Source organism: Palaemon carinicauda, chromosome 22 (assembly GCF_036898095.1).
Source record: "Palaemon carinicauda isolate YSFRI2023 chromosome 22, ASM3689809v2, whole genome shotgun sequence".
Taxonomy (NCBI): domain Eukaryota; kingdom Metazoa; phylum Arthropoda; class Malacostraca; order Decapoda; family Palaemonidae; genus Palaemon; species Palaemon carinicauda.
In genome coordinates, this window is record NC_090746.1 from 81,686,485 (window position 1) to 81,712,103 (window position 25,619).

A 25,619-nucleotide genomic window follows, 5' to 3' on the forward strand; every position below is an offset into this window, starting at 1 on the left:
TCAGGTTTGAACCAGTCAACTGCCAAGTAGCAAGTCTCAAAGCAGCAAGCAGAATGGTACCCAGACCTTTTATTTCTGCTCAGGGACACACACAGAAAGTTTCCTCCCCTTCCCGACCCTCTCAAACAACCTTACTCAAAGATATACCACAAGGCAGTTGCTTTTCTAAGACTTCACACCTGGAAATTATCTACAGTAGCTTTTCCTCTCTCTGAGAGACTTTCCACACGTAGGGACAGAAAGTATGTCGTGGCACCTCCCTAAGTCATCTATCTCAGTCTATCAGGTGTCGGTGATGCCACCATCCCCTGATAGAGGAGTTCTTACTGTACCTCAGGGAGGAAAAAAAACTTCAAATGTAGCTTAGTGCTTTACTGCCCCCCAGTCGGAAGTTAGACCACCTTGGAATGTAGTTTGAGTACTACAATCCCTGAAAACTCCTTTGTGAACCGCTATGTCAGTCCCGGTTTTAGTCTGGGATGAATGGATAGAATGGCCATCTTTTTCTTCCTTCATCTTCCCATCTATTGGGGCATAGCATCTGGAGGACTCTGCAAGGTGGCCTGCCTCTGACTGCAGGTTACAACCATTTCCTTTATGTAGCCTGAAATATGTTACATTTATGTCCTTGTTCTCCATGCAAGAGTTAGTCTAGGTTAAATAAGAGGAATGTTGCCCACTACAATATCCTTACCCAGTCATGTTACAGTGCTAGTTTCCACCCATTTACCACACGTACCCAGGTCGTCAACTCTCTGGCTTAACAAACGGAGAGTTCACAAGGTGTCAGGGACGCTCGCAAGAGCTCAGAGTCATACCCCAGGTCAAGTTCTCATCCAGTTGGGTTTTTGTTTGTTTGAAGGAACAAATAACATTTGTATGTAATTTCTATTTTTCCTAACTACAAACCTCAACTCTTTACTCATACTTGTCCCACCATCACATATCCCCCTAGAAAGTCCTGTATGTAATCAAAATTTATCTAAAATACTGGGTGAGTGTATGAGCAGGGTGGCAGGTCTACCCCACGCTAACTAGCGGGGGATTATTATACCTCATGTAAAAAGATTATGGCTGGTTTCTAGCAATGCCGGAACAATTTATTCCATAGTAAAGAGCTCAGATTAAATTGGTCTTATACAAATTGCAGGAATGTTAAAGTGATAGTGTAACTTAGGATAACAATTGGCAGGCATGTTAAAGGAATAGTGTAACTTAGGATGATAATTTTTATTTTTAACATGTTTGCCATCTTCATGTTTTTACACCACAAATTGTTTTTCTTAACGTCTTTTACCAACTTTGTCCATTCATTGATTTTAAGGCATACACCCATAGCCTAAGCAATTGAAAGTCAAGATTATTATGCTATCCAGAATAGTTGTGTACCAGAAAATAGATATAAACGTAAATGGATGTAGGCAAAAAAATTTTGGAGTCACAAGGAGTAAAGCACTACTGTATACTGCATTTTCTCGTTAAATTACTATTACATTTTGTTTTATTGAATGCTTACACATTTAATTCAAAGAAGACCTTGTTACTAAAACCTGCAGAGGATGCTACCTTTAGGAAATTTTCATAATCTATAGAACTGAGATAACTGACCTTTAATATACAGACTAAAAACTGGTAGGTTAGCTAGTAATAATAATAACTGAGCTCTAGTTAGTTTTTAGAATGAGCATGCAAACTGCATTTAATGTTTAGTGTTGCCATGCTTTTCAAATTCCATTTTTACATGATTCTTTGTCAAGATTGAATTAGTTGGGCAATGGAATTGAACTTCAATATAGGTAGTAGGTTGGCCAGGGCACCAGCCACCCATCGGGATACTGCTGTGAGAGAGTTTTTTGGTCCTTTGACTGGCCAGACAGTACAGTACAGTACAGACTACACTGGATCCCTCCCTCTGGTTAAGACTCATTTTATCTTTCCCTACATATACACCAAATAGTTTGGCCTATTCTTTCCACATTCTCCTCTGAACTCATACATAATAATAATGATGATAATAATAATAAAGGCTTTGGTGGTGAAAATGTAAGATAAAAAAAATTTGGGATTCTCCAAAACTAATTGAAGAACTATTGATAAATGAAATCTAGTTGAGGGTATTGAAAAACCTGGCAGCAAGAAGAATGGTACCAAAAAATTCTACTTCTGCTCACAGAGGTACTGAGAGACCTTCCTTCCCTCTCAAACAACCTCACGCAGAGATATATCACAAGGCATTTGCTTCTCTAAGACTTCACGCCTGGAGGTTATCCAGCATCTCCTCTCGCAGAAAGGCTGCGAAAAGGATGTATGGGGGTGGGTCAAGGTCATCATCTATTCTCTGAACATAGGGCTGAGACCTTGAAAGGAGGCAGCTGTGCTTCTTCTGATTGCACTAAATCCTATTATATGCCAATCTATTTTTTTCAGCTTTTTTAGTAACACAGCAAGATATTCTTCCTTAGACAGGGTCCTGCCGATGTATGATGCAAGTGTTCAGTTTTTAAAGGTGGCTTGTTCTAGTCCAGAAATTTTTTATACACCTTGCAGTGGGGTGTAACTGCCTGTCACCTTGGATAGTTGTTCTATTGCCGCTGGGCTAGTGGGGACCGAGACAGAGTTATTTTATTCATGTCTAAGTTTTGGCCAATTTTTATCACCATGTTGGCCACCAACCTAGAATGTGTGGCCCTGACTAGTTTATCTTTGTTGATCATGGCTATGGGCAAACCTTTTCACCACTTTAAGGTATATATATATATATATATATATATATATATATATATATATATATATATATATATATATATACAGTATATATATAGAAGTGTAAGAATGAATAACATACAAAGCATTAAACTAGAACTAGATTAAACATGTAAACAACCAAAAATAAAATTTTGCATATATCAGAGAAAAAAGGAAATAAAAATATATATCAGAGTGCAAGCACAAAACTTACTCATGAAATCAAGTACCGGAGTGAAAATTACAATTTAAGAACTGTCAAATGACTGATTGTGTACATTAGAAAATAAGGAGATATGAACTGTTAAGCATTATGCAAAGGAACAGAGCTAGTGGAGAGATTTAGAATTCAGGATAGTTACTTAATAAGAAGAGACCCAAGGAAAGGTAAAGAGCAAATGGGTTGTAGTTGCCAATGTGGTAACGTCCATGACTGGGGTTTGAGTCCCGCTCAAACTCGTTGGTTCCTTTGGTTGCCCTAATCTCACCATCCTTGTAAGCTAAGGATGGGGGGTTTTGGGGGAGCCTTTAGGTCTTTCTGCTGAGTCCTCAGCAGCCATTGCCTGGCCCTCCTTGGTCATAGCTTGGGTGGAGAGGGAGCTAGGGCACTGATCTTATGTATTTATGGTCAGTCTCTAGTGTGTTGGTCCTGCTTGCAGGGCAATGTCACTGTCCCTTACCTCTGCCAGTCATAAGTGGCCATTTAAATCTTAGGGGACTGTGATAATATTTTAAAACTATTATAGTTGATTTGTTTGCATTTTTATGAATGGAGGAAAATTCTTTTTTATTTAGTTTGTATCCAGTATAATGACACCTCTATGTGAATCAATACGGACTTTCAAGAGATAGTAGAAAAAATTATATTTTAGACAGCCATACAGATACAGTAGGGTCCCGAATTATGCGAGAATTTGGTCGATTAATGACCTCGTGAAAATGGAAAATCGCGAATTTCGAAACACACAACTAACAGAAATAATTCCATTGCGGCCATGGCAACCAGCAATTTGCCTATTCAAATGTGTTTACTACCCATTTCCAATACTTTCTTTGTACTATACTGTATTTCTTTATAATATCAAATTGTTTTTGTAAGTAAATAAAACATTTAATATACTTTAAAGTTCTAATAACTTGAAAAATGGTTAAAATTACAACCAGGATAGGTGTAAACACCATATATTTCCCGTTATAACACAACCCAAAATACAGACAAATTTTAATGTTTGTCATATCTATTGTATAATACAACTGGTGAATAGCAAAACCATCACTCTATAGACTAGCTTGTTGTATGATTGAAAATCCAGAATTATAAAAATAAAGGCGATTTTATATCATGCGTTTCCTAAACACGCTAAAAAGCAGAATAGAAAACGACAACCAATGTTTTGTTTACGTTTATCTCTGATCACAACGAAGAAACAGACGCATTTATACATCTGTGTTTTTGAATTGACAGCAATTTTACCAAGTATAGATTATATGTTGAATTTGTTATTACCAATGTTCTAATTATTTTTTATTAGAACTTTCAAATAAATGAAATGAATGCCATTTATGAAATGTTTTTCTTTATGATGCCGCCTGAAACGGAAACCTTCCATTTGTTTACGCTCCATCTTCGATCATAATAAACAAACGAATGCATTAAACACACATGATCTAAGTCATAACTAATGATATTACAAACATTTAGTAAACATTATGTTATTACAAATATTTTACTTACCGTATCCATATAAATTCCTAAATTCGTAGCAAAGCTGGAAATTTTTTTTTCCTTATGCGTTTAATCCACAATAGCAAACTGCCGCTAATGACAGAGTGATAACTTACGATAATTCTAAACTGTTACGAAAGATAATTGTCCTTTCCATATCCAAAATACTTTTCCCAACTTCAGTTATAAGTCAACTTGTACCCACCTCAATTATGGATCCATATGCAAAAAAAAGTAAAAGAAGAAAGTACTAGGCCTATTTTTAAAGTCACCGAACAATTAGGTTACCGCTATAACGTTCGATGAGAGAGAGAGAGAGAGAGAGAGAGAGAGAGAGAGAGAGAGAGAGAGAGAGAGAGAGAGAGAGAGAGAGAGAGAGATGGTTTTAAAGTACTAAACACTAAATATGATAGGTTATAACACATTGGTGTTTATGTAATATTAACTGTATAGATGGTTTGAATAAGTTAAGAAATGGTGTAAACAATTCTTTGTTATTGTATTCGCGCGGAAGCTAGACATCAGCTGATGTGATCACAGCCAAAAGTAAAACAAAAATAAGTTAGCAATACTCGATTTTTAAAACACACCCGAAATTTAACAACATAAGTACATGTTTTATTATAGCGCAATTGACATTTAAAGAGTAAAAATTTTCTGGAATAGAATGGTGTTTCCTAAAAAATAGTGGTTTGCGGACGAAATCGGTTACCGTATTTTAAGCTATGATTGAAATGGATGTATACACGGTAAAATTTTTTCGTTTTGTATTTAATTGACACTTCAAGAAAACCGATTTTGGTTTCTTCATCTATTTGTAAGTATTGTATAACGAGAGAGAGAGAGAGAGAGAGAGAGAGAGAGAGAGAGAGAGAGAGAGAGAGAGAGAGAGAGAGAGAGAGAGATATTATGACGCAGAAGGTTACAGACCTAGAACAGGGGAGGATGAAGGGGGGGGGGGAAGTGATGAGATAGGCTGGGTGGACTCGCAGGGGAGACGGTAGGAGACGGGGGAAGGGGGGATTTGGTTGCCAGTGGCTAAAAATAGATTATGAAAGACGGTAAAGGGAAAAACGAATCCCATCGAATAAACAGAATAAGGAAAGGGAATAAGATCCAGAGGAATAATAGATATAATGGAATGAAAATGACTAGATGGTGTTAGTTGTGATAAGAATAATTTAGATATTTGAAATAAGAGTGTCTGAGGAGGTATAGAAGGAATTCGTGATAAATATAGAGGAATATCAAAGGATACAGTTAGTTTGCATTAAAGGGTTTGTTATCGTTTATCGGCAGTGAATAGCCTAAACTTCGGTAACGAGTCGTCAATATTTTGTCATATTTTAAACAGTATACATTTGATTAATGTTTGCAAATCAAATGTATACTGTTTAAAATATGACAAAATATTGACGACTCGTTACCGAAGTTTAGGCTATTCACTGCCGATAAACTAACCCAGTCTACTCGTGAAAACCTTGAACGCCCAGAGGGAAAAATAAGGCTTTTAAATATACTGTACTAAAAATAATGCTTTAATATACCATCATTAACACTACCATTACAATTATCGTAAGGTTGGAGAAAGATAAAGATTGCCGAGAACGTAACCACATTTCTGTTTACATTTTGTCAGCTGGACTCGCAAAGTTAACAGTTGATTTCATTGTCGATGTGGAATTTTATCCTTAAATAGGCTATTCATTATGAAATTATGTTAATGAAATGTAATGTTGATATTGTTTTGTAACATTTATTATAAATCACTGTATTTAGGGCTACCAATATACTTAAAAAGACAATAGATTTGATACATTTTGTAGTGCTTGACTCGCGAACTTTGAACAGCCTCGTAGATACAGGAAATTTAATTTTTTAAAACTATCGATCGCGTAATTGAGGAATCGCGTAATTAGAACACGTGTAATTCGGGACCCTACTGTATATGGTACAATTGAGGACCACATCAATTCCGAAATACTTTAATTTGAACATGCTTTCTATTGTTAGTGAATTCTTAAAAACAAGCTAAAAATGAATAAAGGGATATAAGTCACTAAGAGTCCTTCTAAGCCTACATTCAAGGTCTTTATATTTACATGTAAATAGTAAGTAGACTTAGGCTACTTTATATTTTTTGGAACATTGAATACAGTAGCCTTTGGTCTGAATGCATTACCTCAAAAAGTGTTAAGTCATTTGTTAAAAAAGGTATATTAAAGATATTGCTCATTAAACTTTTGCACTTTTAAAATTGCCTGCTGTATTTAGTTTCTTTATATATATAAATATATTTGTACATATATATATATATATATATATATATATATATATATATATATATATATATATATATATATATATATATATACAGTATGTATACTGTATATATATATATATATATATATATATATATATATATATATATATATATATATATATATATGTATGTATGTATGTATCACCCACGAACGGCATTTAATACCGAATTCTATCTATCATGGTGGAGATGGGTTTATTTCAAGTCTATAAACAGATTCCTGAATTTGACAGGAATATGTACGGGTACTTGTCATAAACTTTTTTTCTCTCTTGATAGCTCAGTCGGTAGAGCCGTTGCTGGCATGGTTTCCGGCCCACAGGTGGGGGTTCGAATCTCCACCCGGCCAGAAGCTGTTGCCATAAAATGAATTCCAAGTGGATATATATTCCCAAGATAGAATTCGGTATTAAATGCCATTCGTGGGTGATATTTACATTGATTGAAATCACGTGTGCTTGTGATATATGTTCATTTAAAATGACCACGTGTAGCAAACTCACGATTCAGCCATCATGATGGAGATGGGTTTATTTCAAGTCTATGAACAGATTCCTGAATTTGACAGGAATATGTACGAGGACTTGTCATAAACTTTTTCTCTCTCTTGATAGCTCAGTCGGTAGAGCCGTTGCTGGCATGGTTTCCGGCCCACAGGTGGGGGTTCGAACCTCCACCCGCCCAGAAGCTGTTACCATAAAATGAATTCCAAGTGGATATATATTCCCAGGATAGAATTCGGTATTAAATGCCGTTCGTGGGTGATATTTACATTGATTGAAATCACGTGTGCTTGTGATATATGTTCATATATGTATATATATATATATATATATATATATATATATATATATATATATATATATATATATATATATATATATATATATATGTGTGTGTGTGTATATATATATATATATATATATGTATATATATATATATATATATATATATATATATATATATATATATATATATATATATATGTATATATATATATATGTGTATATATATATATATATATATATATATATATATATATATTTATATATATACATATATATATGTGTATATATATACAGTATATATATATATATATATATATATATATATATATATATATATATATATATATGTAGTTATATATAGAGCAGTTTTACTTTTATCTTTCTAGTAAACCTCCTTAAACATCATGTTTTCACTTTATGAAATGTCGTTTGGGTAATTAAAGATACTCTAAACTAAATCTGTACATTGATTTATAAAAGAATTTACCAACTGTATTGGCAATGTCCCTTTTTTGTTCAAGCTAGGTCCAATCTGTTTGATTTTAGAGAACTATTAATTTATATATATTCCCCAATATAAGTACAAAAAGTCCTCAACTTACAGTCATTCGGTGATAGAAACACCAATCCAACTGAAATCATAAATCTGATATTGTATCGAAACTTAGTATATTGTAATAAGATAAAGAAATACTATAATAAAACAATATATCATTCAATATAGTAAGCAAAACATTTTCTATAACCTAATGTTTATTTCATATGAAAGCGGACTATTTGCCGACTTTTATAGCTGGAAATTGTAGACATGGGAGTCTGGTTAAGCCTACCCTAGGCTAGAATTTACTAAAATTCGACTTACAAACAGCTTCTTGGAACCTATAAGTTCGCAAGCTGAGGACCTTCTGTAAACTACTGTTATCTTGTATATTGCATTATCCAAGTATTTTCCCATTACAATCTGTAATATGTTAAAAATGTCATAAGAATAAGTATTTTGGGTAACCTTATTATTGTTAAAAGTTGCTAATGGTATTTGCTAATTTTAAGTTTGGTCATTCCAGATGGCCTCCAACAAGGAAATTATCTGAAGTGTAAGTGATGGAAGGTCCTTGCTCTTGTCCTTTTTGCTAGTGCTAAAGAGTTCTCTTATATTGTACTAATTTTCTTGGGTCAATGTAAGATTTTTGGTGATATAATTTTATGATTAAATATGCAATTCATTATTGTCTATGATGCATGGACTACCCTCTCACTTTTGTGCCATGTTATATCATAGATACACAAGCTGTTTTTGCCAAAGAAAAAAATGACAAGAGACAGGACTCCTTCTCCATGAGTGGTCTAGTGTTTATTGGTCCTTCCCTTTTCCCCATAATACAGAATGCCACAGTGCATGGAAGAACCAATTATAGTTTCAAAGAGACCTATGAATTTTTTTAAAGGTATATAACCTAGTTTATTCATTACTGTTGCACAAAAAGGGGAAATTATAGGACAGTCATTTAATTCTTTCTCAGATAAGTAAAAGTCATTTTTAAATATTTAACTTAGCCGGTGAATATATAATAGCTGCAACTCTGCGGCTCGACAGAAAACACACTCAAAAAACTCGCGAGCGATCGCTATGAAGGTTGCGGGTGTGCCCACCAGCGCCAACTGTCGGCCAGATACCACTCTTGTATGTAAACGAAACCTTCAATTCTTCTCTGTCGACGTTGACGACAAGACGTATTCATACTCGCTGTAGAACCTGGAGTTTTCTTAACATATTTGGTGAAGTACTTCATTTTGGTTTGAGCTTTCGCAGTACAGGTGTTTTATCTTCAACTTAAATCTTGAATTCGTTTTTAGATAGATTTAATTTTTGATGACTTTGGATTGTTTTTTGGACTTTCCTTGACTTTTAAATGGCCGACCCTTCCCTCAGTACGGAAGTGTGTTTAGGCTTTTAGCAATTATCTTATCACGTTATAAATTAATTATAGATTTTCCTCTATATATTTTATATCTCAACCGCCTTTATTAGGCCTCTTCGATTAGCTTTCCATTTATAATAAACATCAAAATAAATTTTAATGATTTGTTTATATGCGACCTTTCCTGAGAGTAGGCGGTCCTAACTTGGAAACCGAAGTTAAACAACGTTGAGCCCTTTCAATCGTAAATAGCTTTTAAAGAGCTAATGATTTAAAACTTATTAAATGAATATTTTTTAATAGATATTTTATGAAAGATTTTCTTTGAATAGTCTTCGTACTGTTTCAAAGATGAACTAACGTTTAGTTTATTTATGCTACGCAGTTTGCGCTCTATCGTTACGATAGAGAGAGAGAGTATCACGGTTTCACTTTGCAGAAAGAGTAAATCGATTCTGACGTTTTGTTCATTCTTCTTTCAAAGCTTAAATGTTTTAAATTCTATTTTAAAGGAACTTTTTAATTTAAAAATTTTCCTTTGGTCAAATAACCTGTTTTTTTGACGAAACGTAAGTGGGCTCTTCTCTTAGGTGCGAAATCAAGAGAGAGAGAGAGAGAGAGATAGAGACGGAGGGAGAGAGAGGAGAGAAAACGTTCCGATCTTTATCTCGTCCCAAGCGGGTAACGTTGTTCTCGAGTTACTCTCGTCCCTAGTCTCTGTACGGGGAGAAATGATAAAACGTTTCTAGTTTTTTATTCTCGTCCCAAGGCAATGTACGGTGAGAGATTGAAAACGTAGTTTTGAATGAACTAGTGTTTAGTCTCTTCCCCAGCCACTGATTTTTTTTTTTATCTTAAAATATGTTTTCTGTTTTTTGCTGGTATTAATGTGCTTACATTATACGACTGATTTCGCAATTACAACCTTTTGATGAGGGTAGAATTGCGTGCTTCAGGTAGAAATCAGTTTTATTCATACCTAATGTGAATTGTTAAAAAATTCGATTTCAGTGAAATAAGTGCAAAACAGAAAATTGTAGTGATAAAGTGATATTGCGCAAAGTGTTATCAGTGTTGCGACCGAGGGTTCGTCTGTTCGTGCCTGTCGTTCGCCTAGTCCGGGACCTCTTGCAAGCTCCCAAGCCAGGGGAGAAGTAATGTCGTACGACTTATGGGTTCGAGAGGCCTTGATCAGCGAACAGACGTTCCCTCTATGGTATCGGGTGTATCTTACCAAGATCACCCCTACCATAAGGCGAGAGAGACGATTTTCTCCTCGTCATCCGAAGGCTTTTCGCATAAGAAACCGTGGAACAAGGTTTCCAGGCCCTTTAAGCGAAAGTCAGTCCTTTCAGGACAGGTCCAGCGTCCTGGTTTTAACCATTAGGACAGCTCTGACCCTATGCAGTGATCGGAAGACTGCTCGCCGCCTAACAAAAGCGTAACACAGACTCCGAGAGTCTTTTTGTAGGCAAGGTTTTGCGGTCACAGACGTTACCCTCGTCTCTTACCGCAACCATTCCCGTTGATCCTAAATGGGTTGTACGGCAGGACATGCAGAATAAGCTTGCCTCCCTTATGGAAGACTATTCTGCCGATGTCCGTTGAGCCTAGCCGTTTATCTCATCGAGATCCTGGCCTTCAGCCACCCTAACGTTCCTTTGTGCGTCCTGTTGACGTTGGCGTAGCCAAGTCACGTCAATCAGGTTGTTTAGAACCACACTCGATGCGGTCTCGTGTGGATTTTCAGCCACATTTGGACGTTAGGCCACTTGCTGATGCTCCTGTTGACGTTCAGGACGTTCGCCAACAATCGGAGTTGACTTGTTTTGACGCTGAGCGTCAACCTCCGCATTCTAGAGTTGTTTTGACTGCTCAGTCTAGGCGGTCAAAGCAGTCTCGAGTGGACGCTGTGCGTCCTCACGCACCTGTTGTTGTTGACAGTTCACAGACTGTCAAGCAGTTACATGACGTTGCGTCCTGGTCTCACGCACCTGTTGTTGTTGACAGTTCACAGACTGTCAAGCAGTTACATGACGTTGCGTCCTGGTCCGCTACTAATGCACCAGTGCGTGTGGACTCTGCTTGTAAAGCATTGCCACCACGTTAGGTCTCTCCCTTGCTTGAGACTCGGCTATTATCGGACAAGGTTCCTTCAGATGAGGAAGTTACTGTTCCCCCTCCTACTGATATTCCCTTGAGGACTCTGTCAGACGGAGAGGAGCCTAAAGCTGCTTAGCCCTCTATGGACTTTAAATAAATCATGCTGATTTTTAAGGATCTTTGTCCAGATCTTTTTGTAACTGCTGCTCCTCGTTCGCCTAAACGTCAGAGCTTACACTAGGCCTAGCTACTTCGAAGCCGTTGTTTTATAAGCTAGTGCTCTCTCGCTCTTCTATGAGAGCTTTACGTTTGCTAGGCGACTGGTTTATCACCAGGAGGAGTTTGGGGGAGACAGCCTTTGCTTTCCCTTCTTTTAAACTGGCTTATAGAGCGAGTCTTATATGACACGAGAGAAGTTCTCGGCTTGGGAGTTCCTGCCTCTGCCCAGATAGACTTCTCAAACCTCATAGACTCTCCTTGGCGCCTGGCCATGAGACGCTCTAAGATTTTACAGGTCGACTTCACAGCTGTTTTCGAGCCTTTGAAGTTTTGCTGTACAATTATGTCATGCATAAACAAGGCTTTCAGGGATGGCTCCAATGATCTGACAGCCACGTTCTCTGCAGGAACAAGTCCCTCAGGGATGGCTCCATGATTTGGCAGCCATGTTCACTGCAGGAGTACGTAAGAGGCAAGTGCGCTCGATGTGTTCTTTGTCAAGACAAACTTCACGATGAAGTCTACCAGGCTGTCTTGACAGCATTTATGGAAGGCGACTGGATGGTCTCTCTCGACCTTCAGGAGGCATACTTCCACATTCCTATACACCCGGATTCCCAACCGTTTCTGAGGTTTGTTTACAGGAATGTGGGGTACCAGTTTCGAGTCCTGTGTTTTGGCCTCAGTCCTGCGCCTCTCGTTTTTACGAGGCTCATGAGGAATGTGGCAAAATCCCTCCATCTATTGGGGATCCGAGCCTCCCTGTACTTGGACGACTGGCTTCTCAGAGCATCGTCCAGTCTTCACTGTCTGCAGGATCTACATTGGACGTTGAGTCTGGCCAGGGAGTTGGGACTTTTGGTCAACCTAAAAGTCCCAACTGATCCCATCCCAGATTATTCTATATTTGGGGATGGAGATTCGCAGTCAAGCCCTGCTCGAAGTCCAACTAATGCTGAAACGAAACGTTTATTCAGTCAGGAGTTGGAACAGTCTCGTAGGGACTCTATCATCCCTGGAGCAGTTTGTCTCACAAGGGAGACTACACCTTCTGCCTCTCCGGTTCCATCTAGCCTTTCACTGGAACTAGGACAAGACATTAGAGACGGTATCACTCCCAGTCTCCGAACCAGTAAAGGCATGCCTGAAATGGTGGGACAGCAATATCAGTCTGAGAGAGGGACTATCCCTAGCAGTCAAGAACCCAAACCACGTGTTGTCCTCAGACGCGTCGGATTTGGGTTGGGGTGCGACCCTGGACGGTCGGGAATGCTCGGGTCTGTGGACCTCAAGTCAGAAGAGCATGCACATCAAAGGCAAGGAGCTATTAGCAGTCCACTTGGCCTTGATGATATTAGAAGGCTTCTTCGAAACTTAGTGGTAGAGGCAACTCAGACAACACCACAACTTTGGCGTACATCTCCAAGCAAGGAGGCACACACTCCTTCACGCTGCTCGAGATCGCAAGGGACCTTCTCTTATGGTCAAGAATTCGAGGCATCTCCCTGTTGACGAGATTCATCCAGGGGGACTTGAACGTCTTGGCAGACTGTCTCAGTCGGAGGGGTCAGGTGATACCCACGGAATGGACCCTCCACAATGACGTGGGCAAGAGTCTTTGGGCTGCTTGGGGTCAACCCACCATAGACCTCTTTGCCTCCTCGTTGACCAAAAGGTTACCAATCTATTGCTCTCCAGTCCTAGATACAGAAGCAATCTACATAGACGCGTTTCTACTGGATTGGTCTTTTCTGGACTTATATGCATTCCCACCATTCAAGATAGTCAACAAGGTACTGCAGAAGTTCGCCTCTCACGAAGGGACAAGGTTGACGTTGGTTGCTACCCTCTGGCCCGCGAGAGAGTGGTGCACCGAGGTACTTCAATGGCTGGTAGACTTTCCAAGAAGTCTTCCTCTAACGGTAGATCTGTTACGTCAGCCCCACGTAAAGAATGTCCATCAAAGCCTCCCCGCTCTTCGTCTGACTTCCTTCAGACTATCGAAAGACTCTCAAGAGCTAGAGGCTTTTCGAAGGAGGCAGCCAGTGCGATTGCAAGAGCTAGGAGAGCTTCTACCATTAGAGTATACCAGTCGAAGTGGGAAGTCTTTCGAGACTGGTGCAAGTCAGCATCTGTGTCCTCGTCCAGTACTGTACCTCTGTAGCCCAAATCGCAGATTTTCTTTTACATCTGAGAAAGGTTCACTCCCTTTCAGCTCCCATGATTAAGGGCTACAGGAGCATGTTGGCTTCGGTCTTTCGACACAGGCTTAGATCTTTCCAACAATAAAGATCTCCAAGATCTCCTTAAGTCTATCGAGACCTCTAAGGAACGTCGTTTGGCAACTCCTGGATGGAACTTAGACGTGTTCCTAAGGTTCCTCATGTCAGACAGGTTTGAGCCATTACATTCAGCCTCCCTGAAGGATCTCACCCTCAAGACACTTTTCCTAGTGTGCTTGGCTTTGGCTAAAAGGGTCAATGAACTTCATGCCTTCAGTAAGAACATCGGCTTTTCTACAGAAAAAAGCCACTTGTTCACTTCAACTTGGCCTTGGCCTAAATCTTTTGATATTCCTTGCTTATCAGAGATCGTAGGCAACGAACTGGAATGAGTATTATGTCCTGTTAGAGCTCTTAAGTTCGATTTAGCTCGTACTAAGTCATTACGAGGGAAATCTGAGGCATTATGGTGCTCAGTTAAGAAACCTTCATTGCCTATGTCAAAGAATGCTTTGTCATATTTTATCAGATTTTTTTAATACGAAAAGCTCATTCTCACTTGAATGAGAAAGACCGATGTTTGCTTAAGGTTAAGACGCACGAAGTTAGAGATATAGCAACCTCCGTGGCCTTCAAGCAAAATAAATCTCTGCAAAGTATTATGGACGCGACTTTTTGGAGAAGCAAGTAAGTGTTCGCGTCATTTTACTTAAAAGATGTCCAGACTCTTTACGAGGACTGCTACACACTGGGTCCATTCGTTGCAGCGAGTGCAGTAGTGGGTGAGGGTTCTACCACTACACTTCCCTAATTCTAATATCCTTTTAATCTGTCTCTTGAAATGTTTTTAATATTGTTTTATGGGTTGTTCGGAAGGCTAAGAAGCCTTTCGCATCCTGGTTGATTTGGCGGGTGGTCAAAGTCATTTCTTGAGAGCGCCCAGATTAGGGGTTTGATGAGGTCCTGTTGTATGGGTTGCAACCCTTGATACTTCAGCTCCTGGGAGTCTTTCAGCATCCTAAGAGGATCGCTGGGCTCCGTGAGGAAGACAGACTTACAAGGCAGAGTAATCGTCTAAGTCAACTTCCTTACCAGGTACCTATATATTTTGGTTTTGTTATATTGATAACTGTCAAAATGAAAAAACTATTAGCTTATACGCTGTAAACATAATTAACTCTGGTCTCTACCCACCTCCTTGGGTGTGAATCAGCTATTATATATTCACCGGCTAAGTTAAATATTTAAAAATGATATTTTAATTATAAAATAAATTTTTGAATATACTTACCCGGTGAATATATAAATTAAATGACCCTCCCTTCCTCCCCAATAGAGACGCAGCGGGACGAGAAGAATTGAAGGTTTTGTTTACATACAAGAGTGGTATCTGGCCGACAGTTGGCGCTGGTGGGCACACCCGCAACCTTCATAGCGATCGCTCGCGAGTTTTTTGAGTGTGTTTTCTGTCGAGCCGCAGAGTTGCAGCTATTATATATTCACCGGGTAAGTATATTCAAAAATTTATTTTATAATTAAAATATAATTTTAATTAGTCAGTTTGCTTTTTATGCCAGTGGAGATTCATTTCATATTTTTTTAAACACTTATTTCTGTACATATTGTCTTGTCACATACATTAGTACATATTATTTTTGGGTTAGCAGTCTTTCCAGGTACAGTATTGTACTGAATTTACCAAGAATTTATATTTTGAATTTACAGATTTGCTTTTGTATTTTATGAGAAGGGTACCATACATTTTGAAAATTAAAGAATTACACTGATGAAATATGCATGATGTCTTATAAAAGTAGGTAAGTCTTTGAACAGTACGTTTAAAGTTTCTGGATAAACAAATTTTAAAGTGCAATAAGTACTAAATTGAGAGGCCTACCAAAGATTTTAATGTTCATTGAGGTATATTAGCATAAAGAATAAAAACCTGGAAGCAGAACTCTTTGTCCTGACAATGATAGAAAGGTGTGAGGCATTTCTTACCGGATCAAAGCTTGATAAGTTGCAGTTTGGAGGTTTTGCAACCTGTGAGTTGTGAAGAGGATTCCCACTAACTGGACCCACCAGAGTTAAAGAAGTGTAGATGTCTTGTTAAGCATGAGTGTTCAGAGTTTGAGATGTAGCAATTCCCTCAGCAATTATTTTTCTATTGTTTGTATTGCAATTGATTGTTTTGGTTTAGTGTGTTCAATATATCCCATGATAATTTCCCAACGTTATTTTAATTTCAAAAATTACTCTTACATTGTACAGTGGGTTGTTCTTAACATATTGATTTATTTTGTAAAGAATATTTCTGGTAAAAAAAGACAGCATTTGTATACCTAATTGTTTTACTGTAGTTATATTTGGTAAGCTTGAAGTGTTTTGGAAACTAATTTTTCTTGTACTTTTTTCCCAGTGCACTGAATAAAGGCCGTCTGAGAAAATGTGTTTTTGCACATCTCTTATTGGCATTGCTCATGGTAGTGAAGATGGTACCACATATTCTCGATCGACTTGATATATTTGTGTTGGAAATAGAAGAATTAGAAGTTCCAGAGGTGAGTAATAGTTGTAAGATTCCCTTTTTTTTTCAATTAATTTATTTTAGCAAATTCAATAGTTGAACATTGAAGTGTTCCATATTATGACATACTGTATTACCTTTAGTAATGCTCATACTGCAGAATTAGGAGCCACCAAGGTGATCTGTGCAATATCCGTTTTAATGTAGAGAACATTATTGTGGACTTTCCCAAGTATATTGATGGATGAAATATTAGGTTCCATGTTTGATATTTTAGATAATTACATTTATATCATTGGACCTCTTTAAGAGATACTGTACTGTATAAACATTTGTTCCTACCTGTATGCAGAATTTTCTGTGTTTGAAATATGAATGTTTTTAGCCCTGGAATGGCCGTTGAAATTGTTAACAAGGTAGTCAATGACAGGTAAAACACACTTTCGTGTAGCCCCACCACCTCTTCACTTTTGTCTTTGGCCACAACTCGTGCAGACGTACTGTTGATCCTTGTAACAGATTTTGATATTTCTCATATCTTTCAGATTGAATGGTGTTTGGCTGGCTTTGCTTAATCAGTTACGGAAACAAAGTGAAATATTGTGCAAAAATACCCACAAAGGATAGTCGAATAGTCGATGTAACAGTTTTATGTCAAAACTTGCCGTTGATTCTTAATCTTTACGGTTTTTTAGGGAGCATAATTGTTTGCGATAATTATGTGTACCGAATTCAGGTGATGGCCTCCTGTTCATTGGAAAGGGTTGGCAATAAAGAAGCATCCATGTACTGTAAGTACTCTTTGGCATCAACCTTGGCATTGCTCAAGTTGATGCCTGAGAAGCTCTATAACTGTAATTTCTCTTGAGTTCACAAACCTCTGAGACTTATATATGTATGCTCAGTCTGTCCCCAGGGAGTACGTATGAGAAGACGGGAGACTTCGAATCTGCTTCTGTAGGAGCTTCGGTCTTGGTGGTGTGTCACCTTCTGTAGGTCTTTTGTTTAAGCCTTCTGTAACTGTGTTGAAAGAGTTGGTAGCAAAGGCTATGTCTTCCCGGTGTCACCAGTGCCTGTTAAACTTATGCTTGTATTGTGTGTAACCCTTGTGTCCTGTTATCCAGGTGCCTTTCCCAAGGGGTGTGTCAGCATCCCCAATGCCAGTAAAAATCCCTGTCATTCCCCGGTGACTTTGATCCCCATTGTTATGGTTCCTGTCAGAGTGACGCTTTTTGTTTCTTTCCATAGAGACTTAAACTGCTACACTCTGTGTCTAGGAGGAAGAAGGGAGTGTACTCGAGTGTACTCCTCCTCCTTCAGATTGTCATTATTCTCAGGAAAAAAAAAGACCTGGAAGGCTGATCAGAAGACTCCTACAAGACTTTGATCAATCACACGTCTCTTTATGGAAGAGGTAGACATCTCCTGGCTGATATCTGACCTCCTGCATATTGTTGGTATAACCTGGATTATCAGCTCTATTACCTTGGTTGCCAGGCCAATAGAAGGTGTTAGGCCAAGTGTGGGCATGAGTACTTGCAGCATTGGCCAGGTGTTGGAGGATCATGCCTGCCCTCCCTCACCCTTCTTACATGTACCGTGGAGTGCCTCTCTCTTCTCTGCTATTGGAGGTTCAGTACTTCAGATAAAGACACCTCCTGGTCCATCATTAGCTCCTGATTACATTGCTGGTTTTGTTTTTGGGTGGTACTGCTCATTTTTATGGGAAAAAAAGAGAGATTTCCCGAGCAGAAAACCGTGCCATTGACCCTTTCAAAGAATGAGGGGCTTGAAGTTCCTCAGATACAATTGTGCTTGACTTGGATTTGGTGCCTGCAGAGACAGAATCTTTTGTTGGAATGTTTCTTTATGGAGGCTTCCTTTTTTATAGGTGCAGTGAACTGGGCGAGGCCTCCTGAACACATTAGCACCATGGCTTTGCTTGCATCATCACTCTCTCAGCAAAGCCAGGGGTTACTCAGCAAAAAGGACAAAGTATTAAACAGCAAAGATAAAGCTGCCACCCCTACAATAATTTCTGATGCCTTGGTGGGAGCCAAAACTGCAGATATTCACAACTTTTGTCAATTGGAATTGAAACATTGCTTTTGTTAACTGTTGATACTGATCCAGATGTAAAAATGAATCTTTCTGAAGCCCAGCTGGGGAAGATTCAAGTTGAATTATATAAAGAAATAAAAAAGAATGGATCTGTTAGAAGCTTGAGAGCAGCCCTTACAAGACTTGCATCCTTGTGGCATCATATTCGACCTAAAAAAGGAAGGGCTTATGTACAGAATCTTCTACCATATATAATGTCATTGGACATTGATTGGCACTTTGGTACCCTTCAAAGGTTGAGGCCTTCTCTGGAGCTGCCATGGTCATACTTGGCTAGCATGACACTGGGCTGAGTGGATGATCAGATCTGCAGGTTAATCCAGCCAATCTAGCAATTTTCTTCCTCTACTTTTGTGGCATAGGGAGTTTTATCTGCCAGAGTCTTATGCCGTCACCAATACCGATTGAGCCATTAGTGTCAGCTTGAGCCCTTCCCTTGGAGATACTTAGGTTAGTTTAGTTCAGATTCTTTAAGCCGTAAAGTATCTTATCTAGTTATTCTGATATCTACGAGTATTCTCAAATTTTCTTTTTCTCTAGTATATTTTACCCTACATTACATTCTGAAAGGTTTAGCTAGGTACAGATAATAATTGGAAGGTTTATGCTATTAAAATTACCCTAGCAGAATTTGAGAACAGCAAGAAAGAATCAAATATTTTTCTAGGAATCTACTTTGTCAGTTTCCCCATGTTTTTTTTTGTATTTGTAGCACAAGGGAGAAGGTTCCTTATTCCCAGAATATTCTTCTATAAGTACAGTAAGAGTTTAAGAATTTCAAATTATCAGATACCGTAATGTTGCAACAGTTCTGCATGTTTTTCAGGAGTGTGGATCAGTTTTTCCGAGGTGTCTCCCAATTACTGGATTTCTGTTATGAACCAAAGTCATTAATTCAACTCACAGTAGTACCTCAGGTTACAATTGTTCCCATGAGAAATAAAGGAAAATTACCATGTGCTCCAAATGCCCTTAAATGCACATATACACTCATGTTTAAAGGTTTTGTAATGTAATTATTGTAAAAATTATGGCCCCTAATATAAGAAATAAATAGAAATTAATAATTCACAAGAATAAAAATAATTGACAAATTAACTCTCGCTTTACCTTTGAAAAGAGTCATGTTTTGGGTGAGGGAGACTTAGCAGAGGAGGAGGAGGAATGTATACTGCTAGGAAGAAGAGTTTTCCTCCATGAAAGGTTCTGATAAAATATTGGGAACCCTCTCTCTGAAACTATGTTATAATCTCATTTTGTTTACCAAATACTCTATCCTATGCTTATCATTCTGTTATTTTTGTTTTACACTAAGTGTAAATCACTTAATTTTCAATATTAATCTTACCCGATGATCATGTAGCTGTCAACTCTGTTGCCCGACAGAAATCTACGGTCGGGATACGCCAGCGATCGCTATACAGGTGGGGGTGTACACAACAGCGCCATCTGTGGTCAGGTACTCCAGTACTTCTTGTCAACACCACCTCAATTTTTCCTCTGTCGTGCCGCCGGCAAGACCTACATGGATACGCTGTTGATTCTGGAGTTATTGTTCACGATTTGGTGATGTATTTGCTCTAGAGTTTAGCCTTCGCTATTCAGGAAGCTTTAACATTAGCTTAGCAAGTTTTTGGAATTAATTTGATTTAATTTTGGTGACGAAGAGAGTATGAACTCTCTTTCACTTTTAAATGGCCGACCCTTCCCTTAGACGGAAGTGTTGGTGTTGAAGAGAGTATAGACTCTCTTTCTTTATTTTGCTTAACAAAGTTATAGATTTATTTTATATCTCTCCGCCTTTATAGGCCTCTTCGATTAACTTCCTTTTATTATAAACTTATTAAAATTAATTTTTATGTTTGTTTATATGCGACCTTTCCTAATAGTAGGCGGTCTTTTCTTGGAACCGAAGTTAATTAACATTGAGCCCGTCATATCGTTTTTGCCTGTTAAGATTTTATGCTATTTTATGTTTTTGAAAGAATTTCTTTGATAGTCTCGTACTGTTTTCAAAGTTGAACTAACGTTTTGTTTTGTCTCCGCAGTTGTTGACGTTCAGAACGTTCAACTTGCGCTCTATCGTTACGATAGAGAGAGAGTATTCACGGTTTCACGTTGCAGTAAGAGTAAACCGATTCTAGCGTTTTGTTCATTCTTTCTTAGCTTAAAGGGTTTTAATTCTAATAAAGGAACTTTTTATTTGGGAAATCTTTCAGTTTTTTTCCTTTAACAATAATATGTTTTAACAATATATATAATTGGGCTCATCTCTCAGGTTCTAAGTCAAGAGAGAGAGAGAGAGAGAGAGATAGAGACGGAGGGAGAGAGAGGAGGATAAACGTTTCGTTCAAGCGGGTAACGTTGTTATCGTTTTTGCTCTTCTCCCTAGTCTCTTTAGGGGAAGAAGGTAAACGTTTCTAGAGTTTTATTCTTGTTCCCAGGCTTTATGCGGTGAGAGATTTTAAACGTAGTTTATTTGATCTAGTGTTTAGTCTCTTTTCCAGCCACTGAATTTTTTATCTTTCATTATGTTTTTCTGTTACATTGTAATACTGTTTTCGCAATTACTAACTTTTAATGAAGGATAGAATTTCGTGTTTCAGGTACAAACCACTTAAAGTTTCGAGTTCAGTGAAATAAGTGCAAACAGAAATTCAAAAGTGATAAAGTGATAAGCGCAAAGTGTTACAGTGTTGCGTTCGAGGGTTCGTCTGTTCGTGCCAGTTGTTCGCCTAGTCTGGGACCTCTTACAAGCTCCCAAGCCCAGGGGAGAAGTAACGTCGAAGGACTTATGGGTTCATCAGGCCTTGATCGACGAACAGACGTTTCCCTCCGTGGTTTCGGGTGTACCCACTCACGTAGCCGACGTGATCACCCCACCCACACAAAGACGAGAGAGCCCATTTATTCCTCGTCTGCGGAAGAGGTTTCTCGCAGAAACCATGGACCAAATCTTGCAGCTTTTAAGTGCAAGTCGGTCCCTTCCGCGCAAGTCCAACTCCTAGGTGTAGCCATTAGCACTGGGTCAGTTCGGACTTGCTGCAGTACGACAACTGCACACCTCCCAGAGAGGCAAGGTGGTACCGCAACAGGCAGTAACTCCGTCTGTTGCCGCACCAGCTGTTTTAGACCCTCAGTCTCAACGGACAGTAGCTCCGTTTGTTGTTGTCTTTCATAGACCCTAGTGGTCCATGCTGCAGACTATACAGTCTCAGCTTGCTCCTTCATACAGGAGTATCATGCTGGAAGGTTGACAATGTAGCCTGTTAACCTACAACCCGCCGAGGTTGTGCGCTCAGCAGATACTGCGGCTGCCTGCTCCCACCCTCCACCTGTGAGAGCTCCACCTCCGATGCGCAGTCCACCCTGCCAGACGCATGTTCTTGCTGCGCCTCCTGCTTTCATGCGTGAGTTGCCGCATCGGGAGTTGCCGGGTTCCAGCACTATGAGGCAACCTCCTCAACCCATGAGGCAGGAGCCTCATGCTATGCGGCAACCTCCTCTACCCATGAGGCAGGAGCCTCATGCTATGAGGAGCCTCATGCTATGCGGCATCCTCCTCAACCCATGAGGCAGGAGCCTCATGCTATGCGGCAACCTCCTCTACCCATGAGGCAGGAGCCTCATGCTATGCGGCATCCTCCTCAAACCATGAGGCAGGAGCCTCATGCTATGCGGCATCCTCCTCAACCCATGAGGTAGGAGCCTCATGCTATGAGGAGCCTCATGCTATGCGGCATCCTCCTCAACCCATGAGGCAGGAGCCTCATGCTATGAGGAGCCTCATGCTATACGGCATCCTCCTCAACCCATGAGGCAGGAGCCTCATGCTATGCGGCAACCTCCTCTACCCATGAGGCAGGAGCCTCATGCTTTGCGGCATCCTCCTCAACCCATGAGGCAGGAGCCTCATGCTATGCGGCATCCTCCTCAACCCATGAGGCAGGAGCCTCATGCTATGAGGAGCCTCATGCTATGCGGCATCCTCCTCAAACCATGAGGCAGGAGCCTCATGCTATGCGGCAACCTCCTCAACCCATGAGGCAGGAGCCTCATACTATGCGGCATCCTCCTCAACCCATGCGGCATGAGCCTCATCCCTTGCAGCATGAGCCTCATCCCATGCAGCATGAGCCTCATCCCATGCAGCATGAGCCTCATCCCATGCAGCATGAGCCTCATACCATGCAGCATGAGCCTCATCCCATGCAGCATGAGCCTCATCCCATGCAGCATAAGCCGCATGCCATGCAACTACATACAGCATGCTCTGCATACCTTACAGCATGCTCTGCATACCTTACAGCATGCTCTGCATACCTTACCGCATGCTCCTCAGTCACACATCTTTGGTTGTTGCCAACTCACAAGACTGTCAAGCAGTTTCATAACGTTGCCTTCTGGTCTGCTGCTTTTGCACCAGTGAAACCCTCACTGAGAGAACTTAGCTTTTCTCGGATTTGGTTCCTGTAGATGAGAAAGTACTATTCTCCCTCCTTCTGATATTCCCTTGAGGACTCTGTCATTTGGAGAGGAGCCTTAAGCTGCTTAGCCTCCTATGGACTTTTATTTAAGCATAACATGCTTCCAGGGAGGGTAATGGTTCCGCTTCAGTCGCTAACCCCGTCTGTTGCCACACCTGCTCCCATAGACCTTGAGCTTTGTTGCAAGACATGCAGTCCAAGCTTAGTCCTTGTTAGAGGATTTTTTGTTTACGGAGTCAGTGTGTCACTGGGAAGACGTTCAACAACCAGCAGAAGTGACTTGTTGTGACGCAGTGCGGCAACCTCAGCAACCCGATAAGGAGTTGTCTGTACGACCCAGACAGTCTAGACAGTTTCGGGTTGTCGCTGTACTTCCTCGCTTCCCCATGGTTGACAGTTCACAGACTGTGCAGCAGTACCATGATCTTGTGTCCGGCTCCGTCAGACGACTGGCTTTTAAGAGCTCCCACAAGTCGTCGCTGTCTGGAGATTCTCAGATGGACTATGGATCTGACCAAGGAACTGGGCCTCCTGGTCAATTTTGAGGAGTCCCAGCTCGTCCCATCCCAGACCATTGTCTACCTGGGTATGGAGCTTCAGAGTCGAGCTTTTCGGGCTTTTCCGTCGGCCCCAAGGATCTACCAAGCCCTAGAATGCATCCAGAGCATGCTGAGAAGGAACCGATGCTCAGTCAGGTAGTGGATGAGTCTAACAGGGACACTTTCATCGCTGGCCCTGTTCATCGAGTTAGGGAGACTCCATCTCCGCCCCCTTCAGTATCATCTAGCTGCTCACTGGATAAAGGACATGACGCTAGAGACGGTCTCAGTTCCTGTTTCCGAAGAGAGGAGGTCTACTCTCACGTGGTGAAAGAACAGTTTTCTTCTCAAGGAAGTCTACCTTTGGCTGTTCAGAAACCCGACCGCCGTCTCTTCTCGGACGCATCAGACACGGGCTGGGGTGCGACTTTGGACGGACAGGAATGCTCGGGAACATGGAATCAGGAGCAAAGGACACTTCACATCAATTGCAAGGAGCGGTTGGCGGTTCATCTGGCCTTGATAAACTTCAAGTCCCTCCAGCTTAACAAGGTGGTGGAGGTGGACTCTGACAACACCTCAGCCTTGGCTTACATCTCCAAGCAGGGAGGGACTCATTCGTGGCAGTTGTTCTAGATCGCAAGGGACCTCCTCATCTGGTCAAAAGATCGAAAGCTCACGCTGGTAACGAGGTTCATTCAGGGCGATATGAATGTCATGGCAGATCGCCTCAGCCGGAAGGGTCAGGTCATCCCCACAGAGTGGACCCTTCACAAGAATGTTTGCAGCAGACTTTGGGCCCTGTGGGGTCAGCCAACCATAGATCTGTTCGCTACCTCGATAACCTAGAGGCTCCCATTGTATTGTTCTCCGATTCCAGACCCAGCAGCAGTTCACGTGGATGCTTTTCTGCTGGATTGGTCCCATCTCGACCTGTATGCATTCCCGCCGTTCAAGATTGTCAACAGGGTACTTCAGAAGTTCGCCTCTCGCAAAGGGACACGGCTGACGTTGTTTGGCTCCGCTCTGGCCCGCGAGAGAATGGTTCATAGAGGTACTGCAATGGCTGGTCGACATTCCCAGGACTCTTCCTCTAGGAGTGGACCTTCTACGTCAACCTCACGTAAAGAAGGTACACCCAAACCTCCACGCTCTTCGTCTGACTGCCTTCAGACTTTCGAAAGACTCTCAAGAGCTAGGGGCTTTTCGAAGGAGGCAGCCAGAGCGATTGCCAGAGCAAGGAGGACATCCACTCTCAGAGTCTATCAGTCTAAAGGGGAAGTCTTCCGAAGCTGGTACAAGGCCAATGCAGTTTCCTCAACCAGTACCACTGTAACCCAGATTGCTGACTTCCTGTTACATCTAAGGAACGTAAGATCCCTTTCAGCTCCTACGATCAAGGGTTACAGAAGTATGTTGGCAGCGGTTTTCCGCCACAGAGGCTTGGATCTTTCCACCAACAAAGATCTACAGGACCTCCTTAGGTCTTTTGAGACCTCAAAGGAACGTCGGTTGTCCACTCCAGGCTGGAATCTAGACGTGGTCCTAAGGTTCCTTATGTCATCAAGATTTGAACCTCTCCAATCAGCCTCTTTTAAGGACCTCACATTAAAAACTCTTTTCCTCGTGTGCTTGACAACAGCTAAAAGAGTAAGTGAGATCCACGCCTTCAGCAGGAACATAGTTTTCACATCTGAAACGGCTACATGTTCCTTGCAGCTCGGTTTTTTGCTAAAACGAGCTTCCTTCACGTCCTTGGCCTAAGTCGTTCGAGATCCCAAGCCTGTCCAACTTGGTGGGGAACGAACTGGAGAGAGTACTTTGCCCAGTTAGAGCTCTTAGGTACTTTCTAAAAAGGTCATAACCTTTACGAGGACAATCAGAAGCCTTATGGTGTGCT

The 25,619-nt window shown here is 40.5% G+C and overlaps 1 protein-coding gene across 1 annotated transcript in view; it reads left to right on the forward strand.

The window, feature by feature from the left end:
* Positions 1–25,619, forward strand: part of jagn (jagunal) — an 85,639-nt gene that overhangs the window by 34,000 nt on the left and 26,020 nt on the right. Inside the window, exons 3-4 of the mRNA XM_068346437.1 lie at positions 8,647–8,676; positions 16,465–16,606. Of these exons, the coding sequence (XP_068202538.1) occupies positions 8,647–8,676; positions 16,465–16,606 (172 nt within the window). The remainder of the gene's footprint in view (positions 1–8,646; positions 8,677–16,464; positions 16,607–25,619) is intronic.